Source organism: Oncorhynchus kisutch, linkage group LG9, assembly GCF_002021735.2.
Source record: "Oncorhynchus kisutch isolate 150728-3 linkage group LG9, Okis_V2, whole genome shotgun sequence".
NCBI classification, from domain to species: Eukaryota; Metazoa; Chordata; class Actinopteri; order Salmoniformes; family Salmonidae; genus Oncorhynchus; species Oncorhynchus kisutch.
The window spans coordinates 10,612,321-10,634,820 of record NC_034182.2 but is presented as its reverse complement, the minus strand read 5'-3'; the positions used below and the strand labels follow the sequence as shown (position 1 = coordinate 10,634,820).

The 22,500-nt window shown below is 45.6% G+C and overlaps 1 protein-coding gene across 1 annotated transcript in view; it reads left to right on the top strand.

The window, feature by feature from the left end:
- The window catches only part of sox5 (SRY-box transcription factor 5), a 64,279-nt gene that overhangs the window by 7,351 nt on the left and 34,428 nt on the right, over positions 1 to 22,500 (top strand). The window contains exons 2-3 of the mRNA XM_031832734.1: positions 4,602 to 4,803; positions 15,988 to 16,350. Of these exons, the coding sequence (XP_031688594.1) occupies positions 4,602 to 4,803; positions 15,988 to 16,350 (565 nt within the window). The remainder of the gene's footprint in view (positions 1 to 4,601; positions 4,804 to 15,987; positions 16,351 to 22,500) is intronic.

Below are 22,500 nucleotides of genomic sequence, written 5' to 3'. Positions count from 1 at the left end.
GACAGACAGAGAGACAGAGAGAGGGGGAGAGAGAGCAACAGATAGAGAGAGGGGGAGAGAGAGAGAGGGGGAGAGAGAGAGAGAGAGAGAAAGAGACAGACAGACAGACAGAGAGAGAGAGGGGGAGAGAGAGGGAGACAGAGAGCAGTCTGGAGGTGTGTGTAATATCATCTAGCATATAGGAGATGACTGCTTTGTTTCTCACTCAGTCTTCATGAAACATGAAACAAATCTTTACCCCCGTCGGAGCTCTTTAATATGAATGATTTAACACATCGCTACTGGGATGTGATGAGATACGGGGCCCAGCGTGTGTGTGTGTGTCTCTCTCTCTAGATTTGTGTGTGTCATCTCGTTCCTCTCTCTGTGCAGAGTCGTCGTTGAAGTGGGTATTTGTGCTGGACTGGCTGGTGTTAAGTGAGTTAACCACCGGGCAGTCAGTCTGTGACGGAGATTATCAGTCAATCAGTCTACTTGGGTAGTTAATGGACAGTGTATTTGGCCGATTAGTGACTTAACAGTACATGTACATGTGTAATATGAGAGGGACTTAACACAGTAGCCCTCAGTCATCATCAAAGAGATGAAGTCGTCCAGGGGAAGTGGTTCTTTAATCTAAGCTTAGTAGCTAACACTAACGCTCAGCCAGGGTGTGTGTGTGTGTGTGTGTGTGTGTGCGTGTGTGTTTTGAACCCACTAACTCCCACAGCAGTTGAGAGAGGAAGGTAGAGACCTGGACACCTGAGTCGTGAGCTCTGGACACATCAGATGTCCAGTTCTCTTTCCAGTGTCTCCCTGTTGATTAAAGGGATTGTTTTTACATCATGTATTGGTTGGATGGTTGGCGCCCAGAGCATCGCTGCATGTTCAGTTTACCGTGAGGGCCAGTGGTGTGTGTGTGTGTGTGTGTGTGTGTGTGCATGTGCGTGCGTGTGTGTGCCTGCTTTTATTTTCCCGGCTGCCGTGGAGAGAGGGGAGGTGTGTTTGGCATGTCTGTCTGTGTTCGCGCCACAGAAGGAAGGAGCGAAATTATGCTAATGGTCGCTAATTATGACCTTGGAGACTGGCTTTGCTGCCAATTTATCTACTTAATAAAGCTCTTCTTTTTAATCTCAACATCACTACTGTACATGCGTTCAATGTTTCATGGAGCAGCCTCTTGTGCAGGACAGGTCTGCCAACTTGAAATGAAATAGCTGCTATAACCTGCTCACCCGGTGTGCTGAGTTCTATAGTAATTAGACATCAAAGGCTTGGAGGAAAATATACATTTTATTGCTCAAGAGGAGAGCTGTGAAAGGAGGAAGGATGGAGGGGTGAGAGGGGGACGGAGGGAAGAGAGGAGGGCACAGCAGAGGGGAGGAAAGAGGGGGGATGGAGGGGTGAGAGGAGGAGAGGAGAGGGTGTTGTGTCTAACCTCAGGAATATTCCGGAGTCACAGCATCCAACAGACTGGATTCTTGTTCTCCTAAGAGGTGTGAGACCTGCCCAAAAGTTGATCTTAGATACACAGACCTAGGATCAGCCCCCACCCCCCCCCCCCCCCCCCACCCCCCCCACTGCTAGCTGAAGTATTAGGCGGTAAAACCCCAAACTGACCTTAGATCAGTGTCCAGGGATACTACTCCAGTCCTGTGTGGTGTCTAGAGGACATGGGAGGAGTGCAGCTGGGCAGAGAGGTGTGGACAGGACATGGGTGGAGGGGCGGTGGTCTAGTTGAGGTGCGGTAGACTGGTTGAGGTGGGGTGGACTGAGGGCGGTTGTGTGTGTGTGTGAGGAGGGGCTATGTTTATCGGAGTGGTGTGTGTAGGGTCGGTGTGTGTGTGTGTGTGTGTAGCAGAAACAAAAGGCTCCAGTGTGTGAGAGTGAAAGGAGGTAAAGTAAACAGCCTGTGATGAGAACAGACCTGCAGTGTGTGTGTGTGTGTGTGTGTGTGTGTGTGTGTGTGTGTGTGTGTGTGTGTGTGTGTGTGTGTGTGTGTGTGTGTGTGTGTGTGTGTGTGTGTGTGTGTGTGTGTGTGTGTGTGTGTGTGTGTGTGTGTGTGTGTGTGTGTGTGTGTGTGTGTGTGTGTGTGTGTGTGTGTGCGTGCGTGCGTGTCGCGTGGCCTGTAGTTGATACAGCTGGGCCTTCCTCTCTCCCTGCCCAGAGTGTGAAACACTGGGGGAACTCAACACACACTTTCTAACGTTTCACAGAGGATAAAGACATATATTTAGAAATATCACAATTGTTTTAATTTCTACACTATGTTGTTGTTTTGGAAAAACCAGTCTTACAATTTCCTTTCATTTGATCATTTAACATCATGTGTCAACATCACTGCTGCTGCTGTGTTTAAAGCATGTGTGGAATTCTGGAATAGGCAGGTGCAGATAGTAGAATATACAAGTTATCATATAGGCATATTGATATAGATAGAAGACTATATAAATATATACAGTATATATATATGGGTGTAAGCATGATGTAGCAATTTACGATTATACATGTGTACTATCGACAGAACCATAGATTTAGTCATTTTTTTCCCCTCCATGTCACGTGGTTAAAGTCGCAGTCTCATAACTGCTGTGGGTTTTTCTCAGACCTTCCCTGCAGCGAGGCACCACTATATCTTGTTTGCCTTCATTTTTGTCATAAAGCATATAAGCAGTAAATGATGTCTGAAAGTGGATCTGCGTGGAGGAACAACGCCAGACGTGAAGCCCAAGGAAAGTCAATAAATAGAGGGGGATATAATCTGTTTCCAGGTCAGTGTTAAGGTCCTGGAGTGTTGTAGTTCTAGACCACAGTGGTACTGTTGGGGAGGCCTGAGTCTGAAACAGACACACAGGTTGTGTCCCAATACACATAATTACGTTGTAAATAGTAGGCGTTTTGGGTACGCGAAAATAGAAGGTTTTATAGTATGTGACATTTTGGACATTTTGTATGCTTTAAATGCCAGGATGTCACGCTCATTTCGGATTTTCATCTAGTAGAATTCACTGCACACTATTGAGGAACGAGAATAGCTGATAATCAGATAGAGTGACGTTCTGTAACAAAATATACAAATGGAGGAAAACAATGCAATTGCGCATTGGATGAAGCATTCTTGCTTAGCACATTGGATTTGACTAAACAGTACGTTGTAAATAGTATGTAGTACGATTAGTACACAGTATGCAGTTGTAGGAAAGACTGATTTCAGACACAGCCCCAGACTAGACAGGTGACTGGATTACTGGACTATTAATTAATACAGTGTAGAATTAAAAACAGAGAGCTCACGGAATACTGGCAGCTGCCACTCACTTCCTTGAAAGAACACTCAATACATTTGGCATCTGTTTGAACCTCTAGGGACAGCGGTCCTGCTCAGAAGGTTTCCGTATTCTCCTGTTTGTCACCTCTCTCTCAAACAGAATGGTTGTTGGTGTCGGTGCTGGAAATACAGTTTCGAATCTTATGCTCCAAGCCTGTTGCTGCTCGCATGTCTGACTTTCAGCGTATACATTAGTGTTTCGTATTCTCATGCCTCCTTCTCTCCCCCCCCCCCCCCCCCCCTCTCTCCACCCCCCCTCCCCTCTCTCCCTCCCTCCTCTCACCCTGGGTCATCGTAACAGTAGCTTCAAGGCTGAACGAGAGCCTTTGAAAGCACTTAGGGAGACGCTGCCAGCCGTATTAAACTCTATTATTGGAACATATTCATTTTGTCCCTATTCACCGGGGGGCACATTTATGTTGGGGAGAGTTCATCTAATAGATGCCACTGTTCTTCCCCTCCCTCTGCTTTCAATGGGAAACAAAAGCAAAGTAACAAATGCACAGCCTCTATGGTTGTTATTTTCACTGGTATCGTCAGGGCCGAGGTTTTCATACACATCACTGTCAGCGTGCTGCTGGAGTGAAAGGGCCTGTGTCAGGCCTCGGCCATTTGTCATAAGATGTCAGCCCAACCTGGCTCCATTTGCAGTAATGGGTTATTGCGTACCGTGTGTGTGGTGTGTGTGTGTGGTGTGTGTGTGTGTGTGTGTGTGTGTGTGTGTGTGTGTGTGTGTGTGTGTGTGTGTGTGTGTGTGTGTGTGTGTGTGTGTGTGTGTGTGTGTGTGTGTGTGTGTGTGTGTGTGTGTGTGTGTGTGTGTGTGTGTGTGTGTGTGTGTGTGTGTGTGTGTGTGTGTGTGTGTGTGTGTGTGTGTGTGTGTGTGTGTGTGTGTGTGTGTGTGTGTGCGTGCGTGCGTGCGTGCGTGCGTGCTCGTGCGTCTGCGTGTGTGTGCTGAAAGGACCTGATGGTAAACATGGATGTGATTGTGTTTGAAGGTCTAAAGAGCTTTTCCTCTGGCTAGCGGATGTAGATGATTTACTGTATATTATTATAGTGGGTATTATCTGCAGAGAGAGAGAGAGGTCTTGGGATTCAGAGACACAGAGAGCGGGCCATTGGGGACCATTGAATAATAGGGAATTAATAATGATAAACTATTTCTATAAATATAACTATTGAAATGAATCAACGACTAGTGTTTCTCCCACTGTCACCCACAGCTCATATTACATCCCTGAATGTTTCATACTCACTCTCCCCCTCTCTCTTCTTTCTCTCTCTCTGTTTTTTCCAGGATGTCTTCCAAGCGACCAATCTCTCCATATGGGGGGACAGATGGAGAGGTAGTCATGGCAACCAGCAGACAGAGACTGGAAGAGGAAGAGAGAGATGATGGACAGGCTGTCATGCACCTCCCCCTGACTCCCTACTGCAGCAAGGTGTCCCCCCGCTCGCCCCGCCCCCTGGACAGCCCCCCCACCCTGCACAGTGCCATGGTAAAACAACCCCTCGTTGTCTTCATATCATATAACTGCTCTTGTTGGCTACTTGGCTTTGTTTCGACTCTTCTAATTGGTCATCTGGAGTTTTAAATCCTGCCACACTGTCAAGGACTGGTCTAGGATCAGTTTATCCTCATTTATCCTTCATTAGACTGTAATTACAGAGAGTTGTAGTTATGGCATCCGGTTTTGAAGTAACACATACTTCCCACAGAGGAAATAATATCGGGGGGAAACTGGACACAAAAGATGCTCTTATGGTGTGAACCCAGTTTCCTTTTAGTTTTAGTGTGAAAGCCCATGTCTGTGCTGTATCGAGGCATGGAGACGGCGAGGCATGGAGACGGCGAGGCATGGAGACGCGGGACATGTGTGACTGTCAGTGTGAGCCATGTCAGTGAGTCATGTTCTGCTGGGAAAAGGGTGACTGTGTGTGGTGACAGTAAATGCATATAATCATTGGGATGTATGTGTGTGTGTGTGTGTGTGCGTGTGCGTGTGCGTGTGTGTGCGTGCGTGTGTGTGCGTGTGCGTGTGTGTGTGTGTGCGCGCGTGCGTGCGTGTAGCCTCAGTAACCCTTATAGTTTCCTCATGTTAGCCTCACGTTGAGCCACACCTGAAAAGCAGCTAGCTGAAAACAGCACATTGTCTTCAGACCTTTCACCTGTACTGCTGATAAACCACCACACAGCAAATGTTGTGAGATGACTCTGGCTGTAAAACAATGAAAGGGTGATTAAGGACCATAATGGTAAGCTAATTCTGTAATGAACCTGCTGATTGCACATCAGACTGGACTCTGCTGCCTGTCAGACAACAGTCACTGACTGTAAACCAAAGTCCTCTTTCTCACTCTCCCACCGTGAAGATAGACATTGTCATGGCATGCTGTTGACAGTAGGTTTTGGACCTGATGTTTGGGAGACTACAGGTTATAGCCTTTGTAATGTTCAGATAATAGTGGGAGGTATTTTTAAACTGAGACATTAGATCAGGCATTGGTTTGAAATGTTAACACGTTTAATAATGATTATTGTTTTAAGTGTGATGAATCACTTATTAATGAATAATTAAAGTATAATTATATTTCCTTTTTATTATTATTATTATTATTATTACTTAGGCCTATGCTACAAATATAATCTCCAAATTCCGTACGTATTTCAACACTATAAATTCCACTATACAGGAGATGCGATTTGAGCCAGTTGGTTGACTGACAGCAGAATCAGTAAAAAGGAGAAGAAGGAGGGGTGCGCCCGCATAATATTTGATGTGGATTATTAAAGCGCGACCGAGCCGTCTCCTGGACAGGGTGGATTTAGCGCAAACGGCAAGGCTTGGCATTTGTAAGATGTTAAGTTTTGCTACGGCTTTACCCTCTCAATCCGCTCTGCGCTGACTGGCAGAAGAGTTGAGAGAGAGAGAGCTTTACACCGCGCGCCTCGGAGGGGCTTTGTCACGGCAATTGTATAAAGTGATATGGGAGAGGAAATGGACTGCGCTCGTCCCCGGGTAGTGGCGGCTGTAGAGGCAGCATCCGCCAGGAGATTACCGCGCTTTATCTTGTCATGGTAAATTAACACGGCAGCGAGGCGCGCTCCCCAACACACTGACCTCTTCATCTCTCCAAGCTGCCACTCCGAGTTGAGAGGAGAGGAGGTGCAGTTTTTAAAAAACGAACACTTTTTTCCCCCCTCGTGTGTGTTTGTAGAAGTAAATGAAGGTGCGCATTTATCCTTTCTTTCTTTCTCCACTTCTTCCCCTGAGTTGTAAGGTTAGCAGCCTAATCAAACAGTTAAATTGTGTTAGCGTGGGAAGGATTTCACAGACATGTAGTAATGGATAGGTATTAATTACTGTACCCTTTGTCCGTTTAATAAGGTCCTGCCGCGCGCTCAAGAAACAAAAAAACAGCAACAACAATAATATTAATCTGCTTATTTCAGGTCCAGATTCTCCAGGCGCCGCCTGCCTTCGAATCGATTTTTTTTCGTATGAATTTTGACAGATTTGAAGCAGCACACCAAGCACTTAAACCAAACGCAGTGGTCACACTTAGTTTCTCCTGCCAGTGCTGTCATAATGAATAAACACATGCTTGCTTGTAGACAATTAAGGGCCTCTTAAAAATATTGGCATGCATTGATTTAATAAACTGTTATTTAAAATATACAAAATAAAGCTGCGCATTTCTGTTTAGGTACATTTAACTGGAATAGCTCGACCATTTTGTGCAATGATTTAAAAACAAAATAGATCATATGAGTATTATTATTATTGCATTTTAATATATATATATTTTTTTTAAGTTATGATTATTATTGTGAAATTGTAAAATATATATTATTAGATAAAATAAGAACACGTTTTTACTACAGTGTGTGGATGGGATGGTCTTTGTAGGTTATGTGAGGTGAGTATTTGTCCTCCAAGCTGAGATAAGATGGGGGGTGGGGTAAGGAGTGCGGGGTAGGGTTAGGCTGTGAGTAGGCCAACCAGTGTGTGCGGATGCCACAACAGACTCAGAGTCAGAGAGCAGACGAGGTGTGTGTTTAGGCTCACGCTAAAGGGATTGGGATTGTTTGAGCTGTGTGTGTGTGTGTGTGTGTGTGTGTGTATAGCAGCGCTGGCTTAAGACCAGTGAGTAGGTGTCAGTGTCACCTCCAGGAGCAAGCACTTACATCCCTCTAGTGTGTGTGTGTGTGTGTGTGTGTGTGTGTGTGCGCTTCAGATGCCTCCTGTGACTCCCACTGCCAGATTGGCCATGCCTTAATTGTCGACACCACGGCACCACACATTAAACACATACACCGTCCCAACTTGGAGACATGGCAGAGAATTGCACCCCCTCAATTGCTACTGTTAGTGTTGCTCTGTTCTGCTTCAAACCCACACAGGGTGGAGGGGTGTGTGTGCTCTGATGTACCCAGAGAGAGAAAAATAGAGGGAAAGGGAAAGACAGAGGGACAGAGAGAGAGAGGGACGGAAACAGAGAGAGAAAAAGAAAGAAACCGAGACCCTCTAAGGTAAATGGGTAGGTTTCTCCTGGAGGGCAACGGAGAGAAGGAAGGAGGGAAGAGGAAGACGGAGGAATAAAAAGAGAGAGGGAACATGAGCATCTGTGCTGGCGGATGGAAAAAATAGCATTTTGCATCTTTTTTTGGCAAGAGTTAAGTGTGTTTAAATCTGCCTCTCCTCACAGATGAGCTTAAGAAGACAAAAGTTGTTTAATTCTGTTCCCATGCAGAGGCACTAAAGGGATAAAGAACGGAGAGAGAGAACGAGAGCAAGAAGGAGAGGGAGAGAAGGAGAGAGGCGCAGTTTCACTTTGTTACAGCCGTTCGGAAGAGAATTGACATCTGCAAACTAAAGGCAGCAGAACCACCCACACTGTCAGCCTGCCACATCAAATACATAGACTCACACTCACTGGCGCATGCTACAAACATACTGGCACTCACACAAACATACTTAAACACCACCCAAGCATACACAGACATGCATACACACATAGACACACATAGACACAGACAAATAAGCATTCTTTCTTTTTTAGACAGAGTCTAACATTTACATGATTTATAAATACATTTTTATTATTAAAAACATGCTCTCTCTAGCATGTGCACACACACACACACACACACACACACACACACACACACACACACAATCAGGTCTCTGTAAGATAGGTTGTCAGGCGGATTCCTGAGTTGGACTTGTCGTTTGTTGTGGTCTTCTGCAGGCTACTTGAATAGCTTGAGTAAATATGTTGTCAGTGTATGGCGGGTGGATTATAGTATGGAGGGAGAGTATACGCCATTTCAATTGGTGCTACATGGATGACAGTCAAAATGTAGTCGACTTTGAGGAGGAATCATGTTGTATTAATTCTCTTTGATGAAGAAATGACCCTCATTGTGGCCGTCTCAAGATGACGTGTGCAGATTTGAAGAAGGGAGGGAAAGAGATCCGAGCATACACCACCATCCCTCCATCTCGCTCTCTTTTCTGTTTGTTTTTCTTTTCAAGACGTCTTTTCTAGAAATAAAGAGTGCTGCTTTGCTAAGTATGCAGTGGATTAAATAAATGGGATGTGACAGGTGTGACTGGGCTGGTGGAGATGCCATGCTTCACTAATGTGGGCAGATCCAGTCACAACCGATGGAAAACCTCTGCCATTCTCCTCTCTCTCTCTCTCTCTCTCTCTCTCTCTCTCTCTCTCTCTCTCTCTCTCTCTCTCGCTCTCTCTCTCTCTCTCTCCTCTCCCCCTTTGGCTGTTTCTGGTCTCATCAATAAGGTTCTCATGTGACTTCCCTTATCCTAGGAGGGAAGGATGGAGAGACTGTGTTATCACATCACTGTAACAGTACTAAAAAGTTCAAACCAAGCCCCCCCCGTCCACTGCACACAGAACCCCCCTGACGCCCCACACCTACAACCCCCCCCCCCACGGTTTACCAGCACACAGTAAGCATGCTCCAGTGTCAGCCGAGAGAGAGAGCGAGAGAGAGAGAACAAACACCATTGTAAATACAACCCATATTTATGTTTATTTATATTCCTTTTTTGTACTTGAACTATTTGCCCATCTTTACAACACTGTATATACTGTCGTCATAATATGACATTTTAAATGTCTCCAGTTAATTACTGTTTCTTTTTTTGATAGCTTATTTCACTTTTCTTTATTATCTATTTAACTTCCTTTGGCAATGTAAACATATGTTTCCTATGCAAATATAGCCCATTGAATTGGAATTGAATTGAGCGAGAGAGAGAGAGAGAGAGAGAGAGAGGGCGGAAAGAGAGATCGGAAGATGAAAGGAGAGTTAACAGTTCTGTAGCCTTCAGTGATCAGCAGACTAGATGGCCAACTCATTAGAAACGTGGAGATCATGGGACAAAAACACAGAACCGCCACTATTATAACTTTACCGTGACCAAGGAACCTGGCGACCATGTCTCACCTATTGAATTTCACTTATTGCTCTGGCTATCCACTAGCGTTCATTCACACCCCTAAAACCCATCTGTGGGTGAATGATTGAACATGTTGACTTCCTCTCTGGGAGTGGTGTGAGTGAGTGTACGTGTATACAGTCCCTAGGAGGAGTCGGGGAAAGTGACAGCACTTTCCCAGGTGAGAATCTGTTCCCTTCTGGACTTTGCTCGTCTCTCTGCTATAACATGCCGGTTCGTTGACAATGAAAGCCATATTAATATTACAAGGTGAAACTGACTTCAGACCTGCTGAATGATCTGCTGTGGATGGTGCAGATCATAGTAGACAGCTACGGTATGTTGCTGCGATATTCATCAGGAAGCTACTGTACCTCCATCAGGAAATGAGATCAGTATTAGTACCTCATCTGCTCAATAAAAGCTCACAGGCGTGTAGAGATATCATTTACAAAGTGAATCCGATATCAGGGTATGTGTGTGTGTGTGTGTTTGTTTCATTTAACATTTATTTAACTAGGCAAGTCAGTTAGGAACAAATTGTAAATTCTTATTTACAATGACTCTAACCTGGACGACGCCCTATAGGAGCACGGCCGGTTGTGATACAGCCTGGAATCGAACCAGGGCCTGTAGTGACACCTCTAGCACTGAAATGCAGTGCCTTAGACCGCTGTGCCACTTGGGAGTGTAAAACACTGGCGTACCTCCTAAAGGTGTAAGATAGGCCAAGCATTCCCAGTCCTCTGTCTTTTCCTTGGGATAAACTCATTGTCTGCCACACAAACAACACACACACCCATCACACACACACATACACGCGCACACATACAGGCGCACACATACAGGCGCATACACACATATCAATTCCGGCGCCGACAGAGATGGCCGCCTCGCTTCGCATTCCTAGGAAACTATGCAGTTTTTAGTTTTTTTACGTGTTATTTCTTACATTAGTACCCCAGGTCATCTTAGGTTTCATTACATATAGTCGAGAAGAACTACTGAATATAAGATCAGCGTCAACTCACCATCAGTACGACCAAGAATATGTTTTTCGCGACGCGGATCCTGTGTTCTGCCTTACAAACAGGACAACGGAGTGGATTCCATGCAGCGACCCAAAAAAACGACTCCGAAAGAGAGGGAAACGAGGCGGTCTTCTGGTCAGACTCCGGAGACGGGCACACCGTGCACCACTCCCTAGCATTCTTCTTGCCAATGTCCAGTCTCTTGACAACAAGGTTGATGAAATCCGAGCAAGGGTAGCATTCCAGAGGGACATCAGAGACTGTAACGTTCTCTGCTTCACGGAAACATGGCTCACCGGAGAGACGCTATCCGAAGCGGTGCAGCCAACGGGTTTCTCCACGCATCGCGCCGACAGAAACAAACATCATTCTGGTAAGAAGAGGGGCGGGGGCGTATGCCTTATGGCCAACGTGACATGGTGTGATGAAAGAAACATACAGGAACTCAAATCCTTCTGTTCACCTGACTTAGAATTCCTCACAATCAAATGTAGACCGCATTATCTACCAAGAGAATTCTCTTCGATTATAATCACAGCCGTATATATCCCCCCCCAAGCAGACACATCGATGGCTCTGAACAAACTTTATTTAACTCTCTGCAAACTGGAAACTATTTATCCGGAGGCTGCATTCATTGTAGCTGGGGATTTTAACAAGGCTAATCTGAAAACAAGACTCCCTAAATTTTATCAGCATATCGATTGCGCAACCAGGGGTGGAAAGACCTTGGATCATTGTTACTCTAACTTCCGCGACGCATATAAGGCCCTGCCCCGCCCCCCTTTCGGAAAAGCTGACCACGACTCCATTTTGTTGATCCCTGCCTACAGACAGAAACTAAAACAAGAGGCTCCCACGCTGAGGTCTGTCCAACGCTGGTCCGACCAAGCTGACTCCACACTCCAAGACTGCTTCCATCACGTGGACTGGGAGATGTTTCGTATTGCGTCAGATAATAACATTGACGAATACGCTGATTCGGTGTGCGAGTTCATTAGAACGTGCGTTCAAGATGTCGTTCCCATACCAACGAATAAAACATTCCCTAACCAGAAACCGTGGATTGATGGCAGCATTCGTGTGAAACTGAAAGCGCGAACCACTGCTTTTAATCAGGGCAAGGTGTCTGGTAACATGACCGAATACAAACAGTGCAGCTATTCCCTCCGCAAGGCTATCAAACAAGCTAAGCGCCAGTACAGAGACAAAGTAGAATCTCAATTCAACGGCTCAGACACAAGAGGCATGTGGCAGGGTCTACAGTCAATCACGGACTACAGGAAGAAATCCAGCCCAGTCACGGACCAGGATGTCTTGCTGCCAGGCAGACTAAATAACTTTTTTGCCCGCTTTGAGGACACCCGATGCTACAGGAAGGCCATAAAGATCATCAAGGACATCAACCACCCGAGCCACTGCCTGTTCACCCCGCTGTCATCCAGAAGGCGAGCTCAGTACAGGTGCATCAAAGCTGGGACCGAGAGACTGAAAAACAGCTTCTATCTCAAGGCCATCAGACTGTTAAACAGCCACCACTAACATTGAGTGGCTGCTGCCAACACACTGTCAATGACACTGACTCAACTCCAGCCACTTTAATAATGGGAATTGATGGGAAATGATGTAAATATATCACTAGCCACTTTAAACAATGCTACCTTATATAATGTTACTTACCCTACATTATTCATCTCATATGCATACGTATATACTGTACTCTATATCATCGACTGCATCCTTATGTAATACATGTATCACTAGCCACTTTAACTATGCCACTTTGTTTACATACTCATCTCATATGTTATACTGTACTCGATATCATCTACTGTATCTTGCCTATGCTGCTCTGTACCACCACTCATTCATATATCCTTATGTACATATTATTTATCCCCTTACACTGTGTATAAGACAGTAGTTTTTTGGAATTGTTAGTTAGATTACTTGTTCGTTATTACTGCATTGTCGGAACTAGAAGCACAAGCATTTCGCTACACTCGCATTAACATCTGCTAACCATGTGTATGTGACAAATAAAAATTTGATTTGACACACACACACACACACACACACACACACACACACACACACACACACACACACACACACACACACACACACACACACACACACACACACACACACACACACACACACACACACACACACACACACAGAGAGCGGGTGTTGCTGCCCTAAGCATCTACACTTCTCTCTGGAAAAAGCCAGGGAGATCTTTTGTCAAGTTTAATTACAAAACAGGTCAGGTATTTGCAGACAAGGTCAATCGTCCATCTGTAAATCAGGGTTAATCTTTGACTAATCTGTTCCTATTATCTCATACCACCTGTTTTAGTGTGTTGTGTTGTGGGTGTGGGTGTCCGTGCGTGCAGTGTGATGTAGTGTAAGTGTGTGTACGCTTGTTAAAGCTGAAGTGTGCGTGCAGACACAAAGCTGATCATGACAAGGTCGTCACCACATTGTCACAGTTCATTTAGTTGAGACCCCGCGAAATCTCTTGACAGGACAGTGGAGTTGGTATATCAAAGGTTATGATTCCAGGATGTTCTTTGATGTGAAACTGTTTCTGGTCGCTGTGTGTACATTTTCTGTACATTTTTGTGATGGCAATGCAACTTAAGTTTATTGTCACAAATAAGCTCTTTCACCAAGAAAAGTGAGACATTTGGACTAGCAGGGAACGCTTATTGGATCTCTATCAAAGTGAAACGGTTTGGGCTTTGAAAGACATGACAGTAGCTCTCTCCCAACAGCCTGAGTGAAATCCTGTCTGTTTCTTGTCTTTCGTCTGTTAACCACCTCCAAGTCAGTGCCATGCAGATTCCTTAGGATCCAGCAGAGAGTGAGTGCCCTAACTTAAGATGGCTGGCCACCGATGAAAGTGTAGCACAGCCAGCTAAAAGAAGGAGAGAACGAGGGATAGCGAGAGGGAGGATGCCAATTACTGTCGTCTTCCTCTCCTCCATACGGATCTCTTGAGTTTTACATTTGAATCTTGTCTGGATTTCCTTTCTTCCTACGCTCTTCCCTTTCTCTCTCTTCTCCTTTCCTCATCCCCGTATACTTCTCTACTTCTCCCCTATATCTCAGTCTCCTCTCTTCCTCTCTGTGGCTGTTCTGTGAGTGAGTTTGAGATACTGGTTTTGCCACAAACATCAGCAATAAGCTGAATTCAAACTCAAACTAATTAATGGAATATTATTAAATGTCCAACTCAGACGTTTTTATCTCAATATAAAATCATTTCTGGGGAACAATTAAGTACCTTAGTGTGAATGATTTCAATTATAGTTTTTTCCAACTGCTTACACAAGTTTTTAAAACTGTCTCCTTTTTTAAAAAACTCTACACACAATTCCCAAAACTGCACACACAAAATGCAAAATGCCTCACATCTCCTTCAAAATGTAACACTGCATTCAAAATGCCATAAACACATGTCGGAATGAAGCATTTGCATCAAATGGCAAACACTGCTTTCATAATAGTACATTTTTGGATATACCATGTAAACACTGTTGTTCTAAATCTAAAGCTCTTTGGTCTTTCATAGGCTTATATCTACATTTCAATACAATGTTCTACAGTGAAAGTAATCTGCTGAGCGGGGTAACAAGTACACTGTAAACACCAATGCAATGTAGAAACAGAAAATATTTATTAGGCCAAACATTACTGTTGTATACAGTAGCATACAACACAACCATAAACATATGTAAACCAAAAGTATATTCTTTAGAATACAGTAAAGAACACAATTTGTGTGTGTGGGGTCCCGGGGGGTCAGTCCGGGAATTGGTGGGGGGGGACAGAGGCAACCTCTATGTCCCCACATAGACCATATTTATAATTGCAGTCTCTTGTACATCTGTAAACAAGCGTCCTCGTCCTCCATGATGTCTTTGCCTTTCCACTCTGTACAGAATTCAAACACAGTATGTGTTCAGCATAGGAACTGTAAACAATGTACAAAGAAATGTAGTACAGCATGATAACCAACCTCATTCATTCAATGCAGTGCAGTAAATGGATGGCTTAGAGTTACAAATGTTTATGCAATACTATGCAGTCGTACGTATTTTACAGTACATTACTGTAATGCTAAAATAGTAATTAGATAGTTGCATACCTGTTCTCATTTCTGAAGGTTCGAATTATAAATCGACTCAAGTTGGGCTGGACTCTCAGTCCAGCCTCTCTCATGGTCAAACCGTGGTTGATCACATGATCAACAAGTTTTGCCCTAATCTCATCAGAGATGGCTCTCCTTCCTTCTCTTCTTTGCCCTCGCCCTCTTCCTCTCCCTCCTACTCCTCTTGCTCTCTGTCCATTGTTGGCATCCATTGTTCAAAACAGGTAATCTGACCTTTGACCTATTTATAGGCCTATACTACAGTAAAGCAGTGATTGGTTAGTGATCAGTTAAGCTATTAGTGTTTGCACATGTGAGGAGTGTGTGTGTGACCTGGTGAATAAGTGTAGCATTTTGATTGGTTGTGTTTGGAAAAGGAAAGCAAGTCACTTCCTGTTCGATTTTTGTGTTTTAGGTAGATAATTGTGTGTAGTGTTTTGAAAAAAGTGTTTTATGCAATTGACAACTGAGTCAAACGCTGAGAAATACTGTAGCTTATGGTTTTGGATATTTGGTGTGTAGTTTTGCACTTTGAGTGAGAGGTTTCAAAAATCGTGTGACATGAAAAGATTTTGTGTGTAAGCAGTTGGAAAAAACTGTAATATGGTCAAAAAGAAACAAAGATAGCTTCAAAGCAAAGATCTTCTCAAGCAAGAATTTTGCTAGAACTGTCTGGGAGTGGCCTGAGTGGGGAGGGGGAAACAGAAAACTAGCTGTTATTGGCAGAGAGGTTTGGAACTATATTTCTTATTGGTCTATTAACTAATTAACCTGCCTGGTGATGTCACCAAGCAGGCCAAAACTCCATCCCACCAAAAAAGCTCTTACACTGAAAGGGGAAATATCAACATTTTCACAATTTCACAGTATTATTCCAACCTCATAGTGTGGAAATATATATAAGACAATCATGTTTATGAATGCACTGGGCCTTTAATACAAGTACTCATACTTCCTCTCCCCTACTCTCTCCCTCTCTCCCTCTCTCTCTCTCTCTCTCTCTCTCTCTCTCTCTCTCTGCAGGACCAGGATGGCAGTAAGGGTTGGTCTCTGAGCCCCTACCCCCAGCACAACTCCTCTACCTCTCCAGGCAGTAAGCAGCAGGTGGAGGAGGGGGGTTCAGGGGCCGCAGCGCTGGGGACCCCAGAGAGACGTAAGGGCAGCCTGGCTGACGTGGTGGACACACTGAAACAGAGGAAGATGGAGGAGCTCATCAAAAACGAACCAGAAGGTCAGTCACCATGTACAAAGATGTACTGCTCTGTATCGCTTTCTCTTTTCTCCCTATCACTCTCCATCGCTCTCTATTTCAATTCAAGGGCCCAATTGACATGGGAAACATATGTTGCCAAAGCAAGTGAAATAGATAATAAACACTTAGTGAAATAAACCAATACAAATGTACTGTAAACATTACACTTACAAAAGTTCCAAAATAATAAAATAACCTGTACTGTGTACACACACACACACACACACACACACACACACACACACACACACACACACACACACACACACACACACACACACACACCCTATCACTTTCTTTCTCTCTCTGTCTCTCTCTCTCTCTCTATCTTTCTCTCTTTCACTCTCGCTCTCTCTATGTTTCTCTCTCTTACTCTCTCTTTCGTTTTCTCTCTCACTTTACCCTTTAGTAGCAGGTGATAGTGCCAGGTCTCCCTCCCTCAATTGCTCCATGCTAACGAACACATTTTGTAACAGCCTGGCGACAGAGTCTGTGTTTCTGTAAGTGTATGGGTGTGTGTGTGTGGTTGTGTGTGTGTGTGGGTGTGTGTGTGTGTGGGTCGGTGTGTGTATTTGACAGAGAGAGTCATCCCTTTGTTTGATGGGAGTCAGCATCAGCTGTCCAGAGCCATTGTCTAACAACCACTTTGCATATATATTACAAGCTGATAGTACAGGGACCATCAGCCTTTTACTGCTCTCTCTCTCTCTCTCTCTCTCTCTCTCTCTCTCTCTCTCTCTCTCTCTCTCTCTCTCTCTCTCTCTCTCTCTCTCTCTCTCTCTCTCTCTCTCTCTCTCTCTCCCCTCTCTCTCTCTCTCCCCTCGCTCTCTCTCTCTCTCTCTCTCTCTCTCTCTCACTCACACTCTCACTTTAGCCTTTAGTAGCAGGTGATCTCTCTGTGTGCTTTCATGTGTGTTCTTTCATTCAATTTTTGGCTAAAATGACATATCCAAATCTGACTGTCTGTAGCTCAAGACCTGAAGCAAATATATGCATATTCTTGATACCATTTGAAAGGAAACACTTTGAAGTTTGTGGAAATGTGAAAGTAATGTAGGAGAATATAACACATTCGATCTGGTAACAAATAATACAAAGAAAAAAACAACAGTTTTTTTGTATTTATTTTCTACCGTCATATTTGAAATGCAAGAGAAAGGCCATAATGTATTATTCTAGCCCAGGCGTAATTTAGATTTTGGCCATTAGATGGAGGCAGTGTATGTGCAAAGTTTTAGACTCATCCAATGAACCGTTGCATTTCTGTTCAAAATTTTGTATCAAGACTACCCAAATGTGCCTAATGTGCTTAGTTCATAACTGTGCACTCTCCTCAAACAATAGCATGGTATTCTTTCACTGTAATTGCTACTATAAATTGGACAGTGCAGTTAGATTAACAAGAATTTAAGCTTTCTGACCATATCAGATATATCTATGTCCTGGGAAATATTCTTGTTACTTGCAACCTCATGCTAATCGTATAAGTTCACATTAGCTCAACCCTCCCGAGGATGGGACACCGATCTGTGGAGATCCTTAAGAGGCTTTTTAGTGGAAATGTGTCTATGTGTGTGTGTGTGTGTGTGGGTGTGTGGGTGTATCCAGCTGCTGCTGCGTGTGTGTGGACACCTTGACTTTTGAGTATGGCACACAATAATTTTACAGTTGATCCCTAAGTCCAACAGGCCGAGGCCAGGAGAAGAAAGCCAGCAGTGTATGCATGCGGGCATGTGTGTTAGTGTGTGTGTACAGTACAGGTTATTTATAGTACATATAACAGACCGCCACACTGCATGGAGGTGTGTGTAGACCAGTCAGTGTAACAGGCCCTGTACAAAGTCATTTGCTCCAAGCATTTCTTCATATGTGGCCGTGGGCCATTATTAGGACAAATGTTTATTTTCCAATTTCTGCTTCAAAGTCCCATAATATACTGGAGTTATTTTCTTCTGCCCTTGAAATAATACACTATTCTACCTGTGGCTGTTTTGGCTCTGCATTGAGCCCCACAGTCCAGTTCCACTTCACAGAGGGCCCAACAAGTGAGAAAACAGTGCTGGGGGCATGTGTGTATTCACGCTTGTGTGAGTCCCAGAGACTTATGGTTTTGCCAGTTATAGTTGGCCTACATTCAGCTCCACTGAGGTACGGTTGTTCCAGTTGGTATGTGGAGTTTTTCTAGCTAGTCATAATGTCCCGCAATAAACAGGGTTGTTTGGAGAGATTCTGAGAAGTGTGCTGTTGGCTAGACGGTGCGGGAGCTGTGAAACTTTTTGAGTTCTGTTGTCGGATTGGGTTTATTGTACAAGAGGACTCCGTGGGCTGGCCATACTATAACCACAATAATATCTGTGAGTCAGGCAGTACAGATACAGACGAAGACATACACACACACACACACACACACACACACACACACACACACAGACAGACAGACACACACAGTTCGAGAGCAGTAGCGGTAGCTTCACACACTCCATTAGCAGAGCTACAGTGCCACATCAGAATGGGTAGTGCCATTATCTCCCCGACCGTTGCCGTTAAACTGAAACACCCTAACAAAAGGCCTCAGCGCCTTGAGAGCAGACACACACACACACACAGAACTCCCAATCTATAATAGACACACACACAAGACAGACAGAACAGAAAGGCATAAAGAGGGAAGGAAAGAAAAGGGGGGGATGAAGAGTGAGGGTGGAGACAGACAGAGAGAGAGAGAGACCCTACTATATAAAAATCCATTCCATCCGTCTCCGCCCTCTCTCTCTCTCTCTCTCTCTCTCTCTCTCTCTCTCTCTCTTTCTTGCTTTCTTTCTCTCTCTCTCTCCCGGCTACCCATTGTTTTGTTGTGTTCCCCACAAAGCCCATTAGCAGCAAACGGCAGGTTGGGATGAAACATTAATGAAGGCTTTAATCATTATGAAAGGCCTTTATTAATACTGCTGCAGTCCCCCTTTCACACACTGCCTGCCTCCAGCTGGATCAATGGCACACACAGGGACGCGGGCACACACACACACAGGGACGCGGGCACACACACACACAGGGACGCGGGCACACACACACACAGGGATGCAGGCACACACACACACACACACACAGGGACGCAGGCACACACACACACACAGGGACGCGGGCACACACACACACAGGGACGCGGGCACACACACACACACAGGGACACAGGCACACACACACACAGGGACGCGGGCACACACACACATAGGGACGCGGGCACACACACACACAGGGACGCGGGCACACACACACACACAGGGACGCGGGCACACACACACACAGGGATGCGGGCACACACAGGGACGCGGGCACACACACACGCACACAAACACACACATACACACATAGGCGCACATACACACACACACACAAGCTTGCAAAAATACATGTTAGCGCACACTCACACGCACACTCACCCCGGTATAGGCACATGTGCTGTGAAGAAAGGGATGTGAGAGAAGGACTAAAGAGATGGTCAGAAAACAATAAACACCCTAAAAACAGGACTAGAAAGGGGAAAGGAGAAGAGGACAGAGAGAGAGGCTGGCTTTATATAACCAGGCCTTGAGCTAGACACTAGCCATGTTCTCTTAGACACTCGCCTCATGTAAAACCAGCGTCTCCACGCACACACACACACACACACACACACACACACACACACACACACACACACACACACACACACACACACACACACACACACACACACACACACACACACACACACACACACTGGTCCAGGGTTGAGGCAGAAGTTACAAAGACATAGTTTTTAATCAGTGGGACCAGTGCTGCTCTACTTAATGGCTAGATAAATGTGGCATGGTACAAAGACATGCTGGAGTGTGTGTGTAAGATACTGGGTCAGTACAGACTGCCTCGTCTCCCCTGTGTCTCTCTGTGTGTGTGTGTGTGTGTGTGTGTATGTGTGGTGTGTGTGGTGTGTGTGTGTGTGTGTGTGTGTGTGTGGTGTGTGTGTGTGTGTGTGTGTGTGTGTGTGTGTGTGTGTGTGTATATATGTGTGTGTGCGTGTGTGTGTGTGTGTGTGTGTGTGTGTGTGTGTGTGTGTGTGTGTGTGTGTGTGTGTGTGTGAGAGAGAGAGCACTGAGCAGCCCAGCTGGCTGAGCCACTGCCAGAGAGAGCCCAAGCAGGAGTAGCACTGTTTGCCTTTAATAAATGACTAGCCATAGAGCTCCCTTATCGACTTTGTGATGTTACCCCGCGCTCACACACAACACATTCCTCTTCTGCCTACATATACTGCCTACCTGTTACCCCCGAGACACACACACACACCGCTGCGTGATAATGCTGGTTTTAAATGGTGTCAGATGTTGAGTAGAGAGTTGGAAGTGTGTGAAGAGGAGTTGATGGGGGATCATGCTGGTGTGTGTGTGTGTGTGTGTGTGTGTGGGTGTGTGTGTGTGTGTGTGTGTGTGTGTGTGTGTATGTATGTATGTATGTATGTGTGTGTGTGTGTGTGTGTGTGTGTGTGTGTGTGTGTGTGTGTGTGTGTGTGTGTGTGTGTGTGTGTGTGTGTGTGTGTGTGTGATTCCGTGCTGGAGTGAATGTGTGTGTGATTAGGACAAATAATGAGAGCAGATCAGAGAGCAGCATGGGGGGGGGGGGGGGGGGGGGGGGGCAGGGGTGAGAGGAGGGCCAGGTCTGGGCTTAGGAGGGACAGCACTGGGGCTGGATAGACACACACACAGGGAGCCAGGGGCAGGCACTTCACTGTTGGCTGAAGTTAACCCTCCCCTGCCTCTACTGGACTGTACGTTTAACCTATAGTAACACACACCTCGATTAGGTAGCACACACGCCACTGTTGTATAGCGAGTGAGAATACAAGCGAGATAGAACCAGATCATAGAGGAAACTAGCTGCAGTATTTGGGGCACAGATGTTCATCTCAGCCCCTAGAGTGATACTGCCTCTGCCCTGGCAACTCACCAGTCCTCCTCGGTCCACGCAGTCCCCCTCTCTCTCCCTTCCTCTCTGTCTCCCTCTCTCACCTGTCCCCCTTCCTCTCTGTCTCCCACTCGCTCTCACTCTCAGTCCCCCTCTCTCTCCCTTCCTCTTTGTCTCCCTCTCTCTCGCTGTCCCCCTTCCTCTCAGTCCCCCTCTCTCTCCCTTCCTCTCTGTCTCTCCTCTCTCCCCCCCTCTCTCTCACTCTGCTTCTCCCCACCCCCTCTCTCTCTGCCCTGGAAACTCACTCTGCTTCTCTCATTCCCTCTCTGTCTCTCCTCTCTCTGCCCTGGAAACTCACTATGCTTCTCTCATTCCCTCTCTGTCTCTCCTCTCTCTGCCCTGGAAACTCACTCTGCTTCTCTCATTCCCTCTCTGTCTCTCCTCTCTCTGCCCTGGAAACTCACTCTGCTTCTCTCATTCCTTGTCTGTCTTTCTGCCTTTCCTGTCTTCCTGCCCCCCTCTGAGTCCTGCTCAGGGTGAATTCATGGTCAGGGCCACTCTGGTGCCCCTTTGCCTCCCTCTGAATGCTTGATATTGACCAATAGAAGATTTGTCTGGTAGTTTGAATAGGCTGGTAATCTGTAAATCTCTACTGTTGTCTATGTACGCTGTATTACATGTTGACTGTAAAGCTGTAGTCAGGTGGTGCAACAACACTTTTCAGAGAGGAAGTAAGGAGACTCTCTCTGGTGCTGCTCCGGGTTCAGGCCATCCAGGATGTCTTAAGGGCAGGTCCCAGGTCAGGTGTAACAGGCAGCTTTATGATCTGTGGGGTTGTAGACAGTGCTAGGGGTCTGGGGGAATGGGCTGTTTTTACTGCCGATGGGGCTGTGACTTATGCGCGCACAAACACACGTGCGTACGCACGCAGACGCCCGAAACACACACACACACACACACACACACACACACACACACACACACACACACACACACACACACACACACGTAGAAGGCCCTCCGCTGGCAGCATGTGTCTCCATACCTAAAATGCCAATCACTAACGTATGTCACAGAGCACATTTATTTTCATGGTGACGAACAAAAAAACTCCAGCTCGCTTTTAGAGCCAGTGGGGCATTTTATAGCACAGCACTTAGCCAGGGACATTGTGCCACACTAGCACACACTGGTAGGAGCTCACTCACGCATCCATACGCCTGAATGGCTGACAATAGGAAGGGCGGATACATTCCCCGATGAAGAAGAAGAGAACAAGAAAGGAGGGAAAAAAAGAAAATGAAAGAAAGGGGCCTTGAGAACTTGAGGGAGCCCAGCAGACTCTC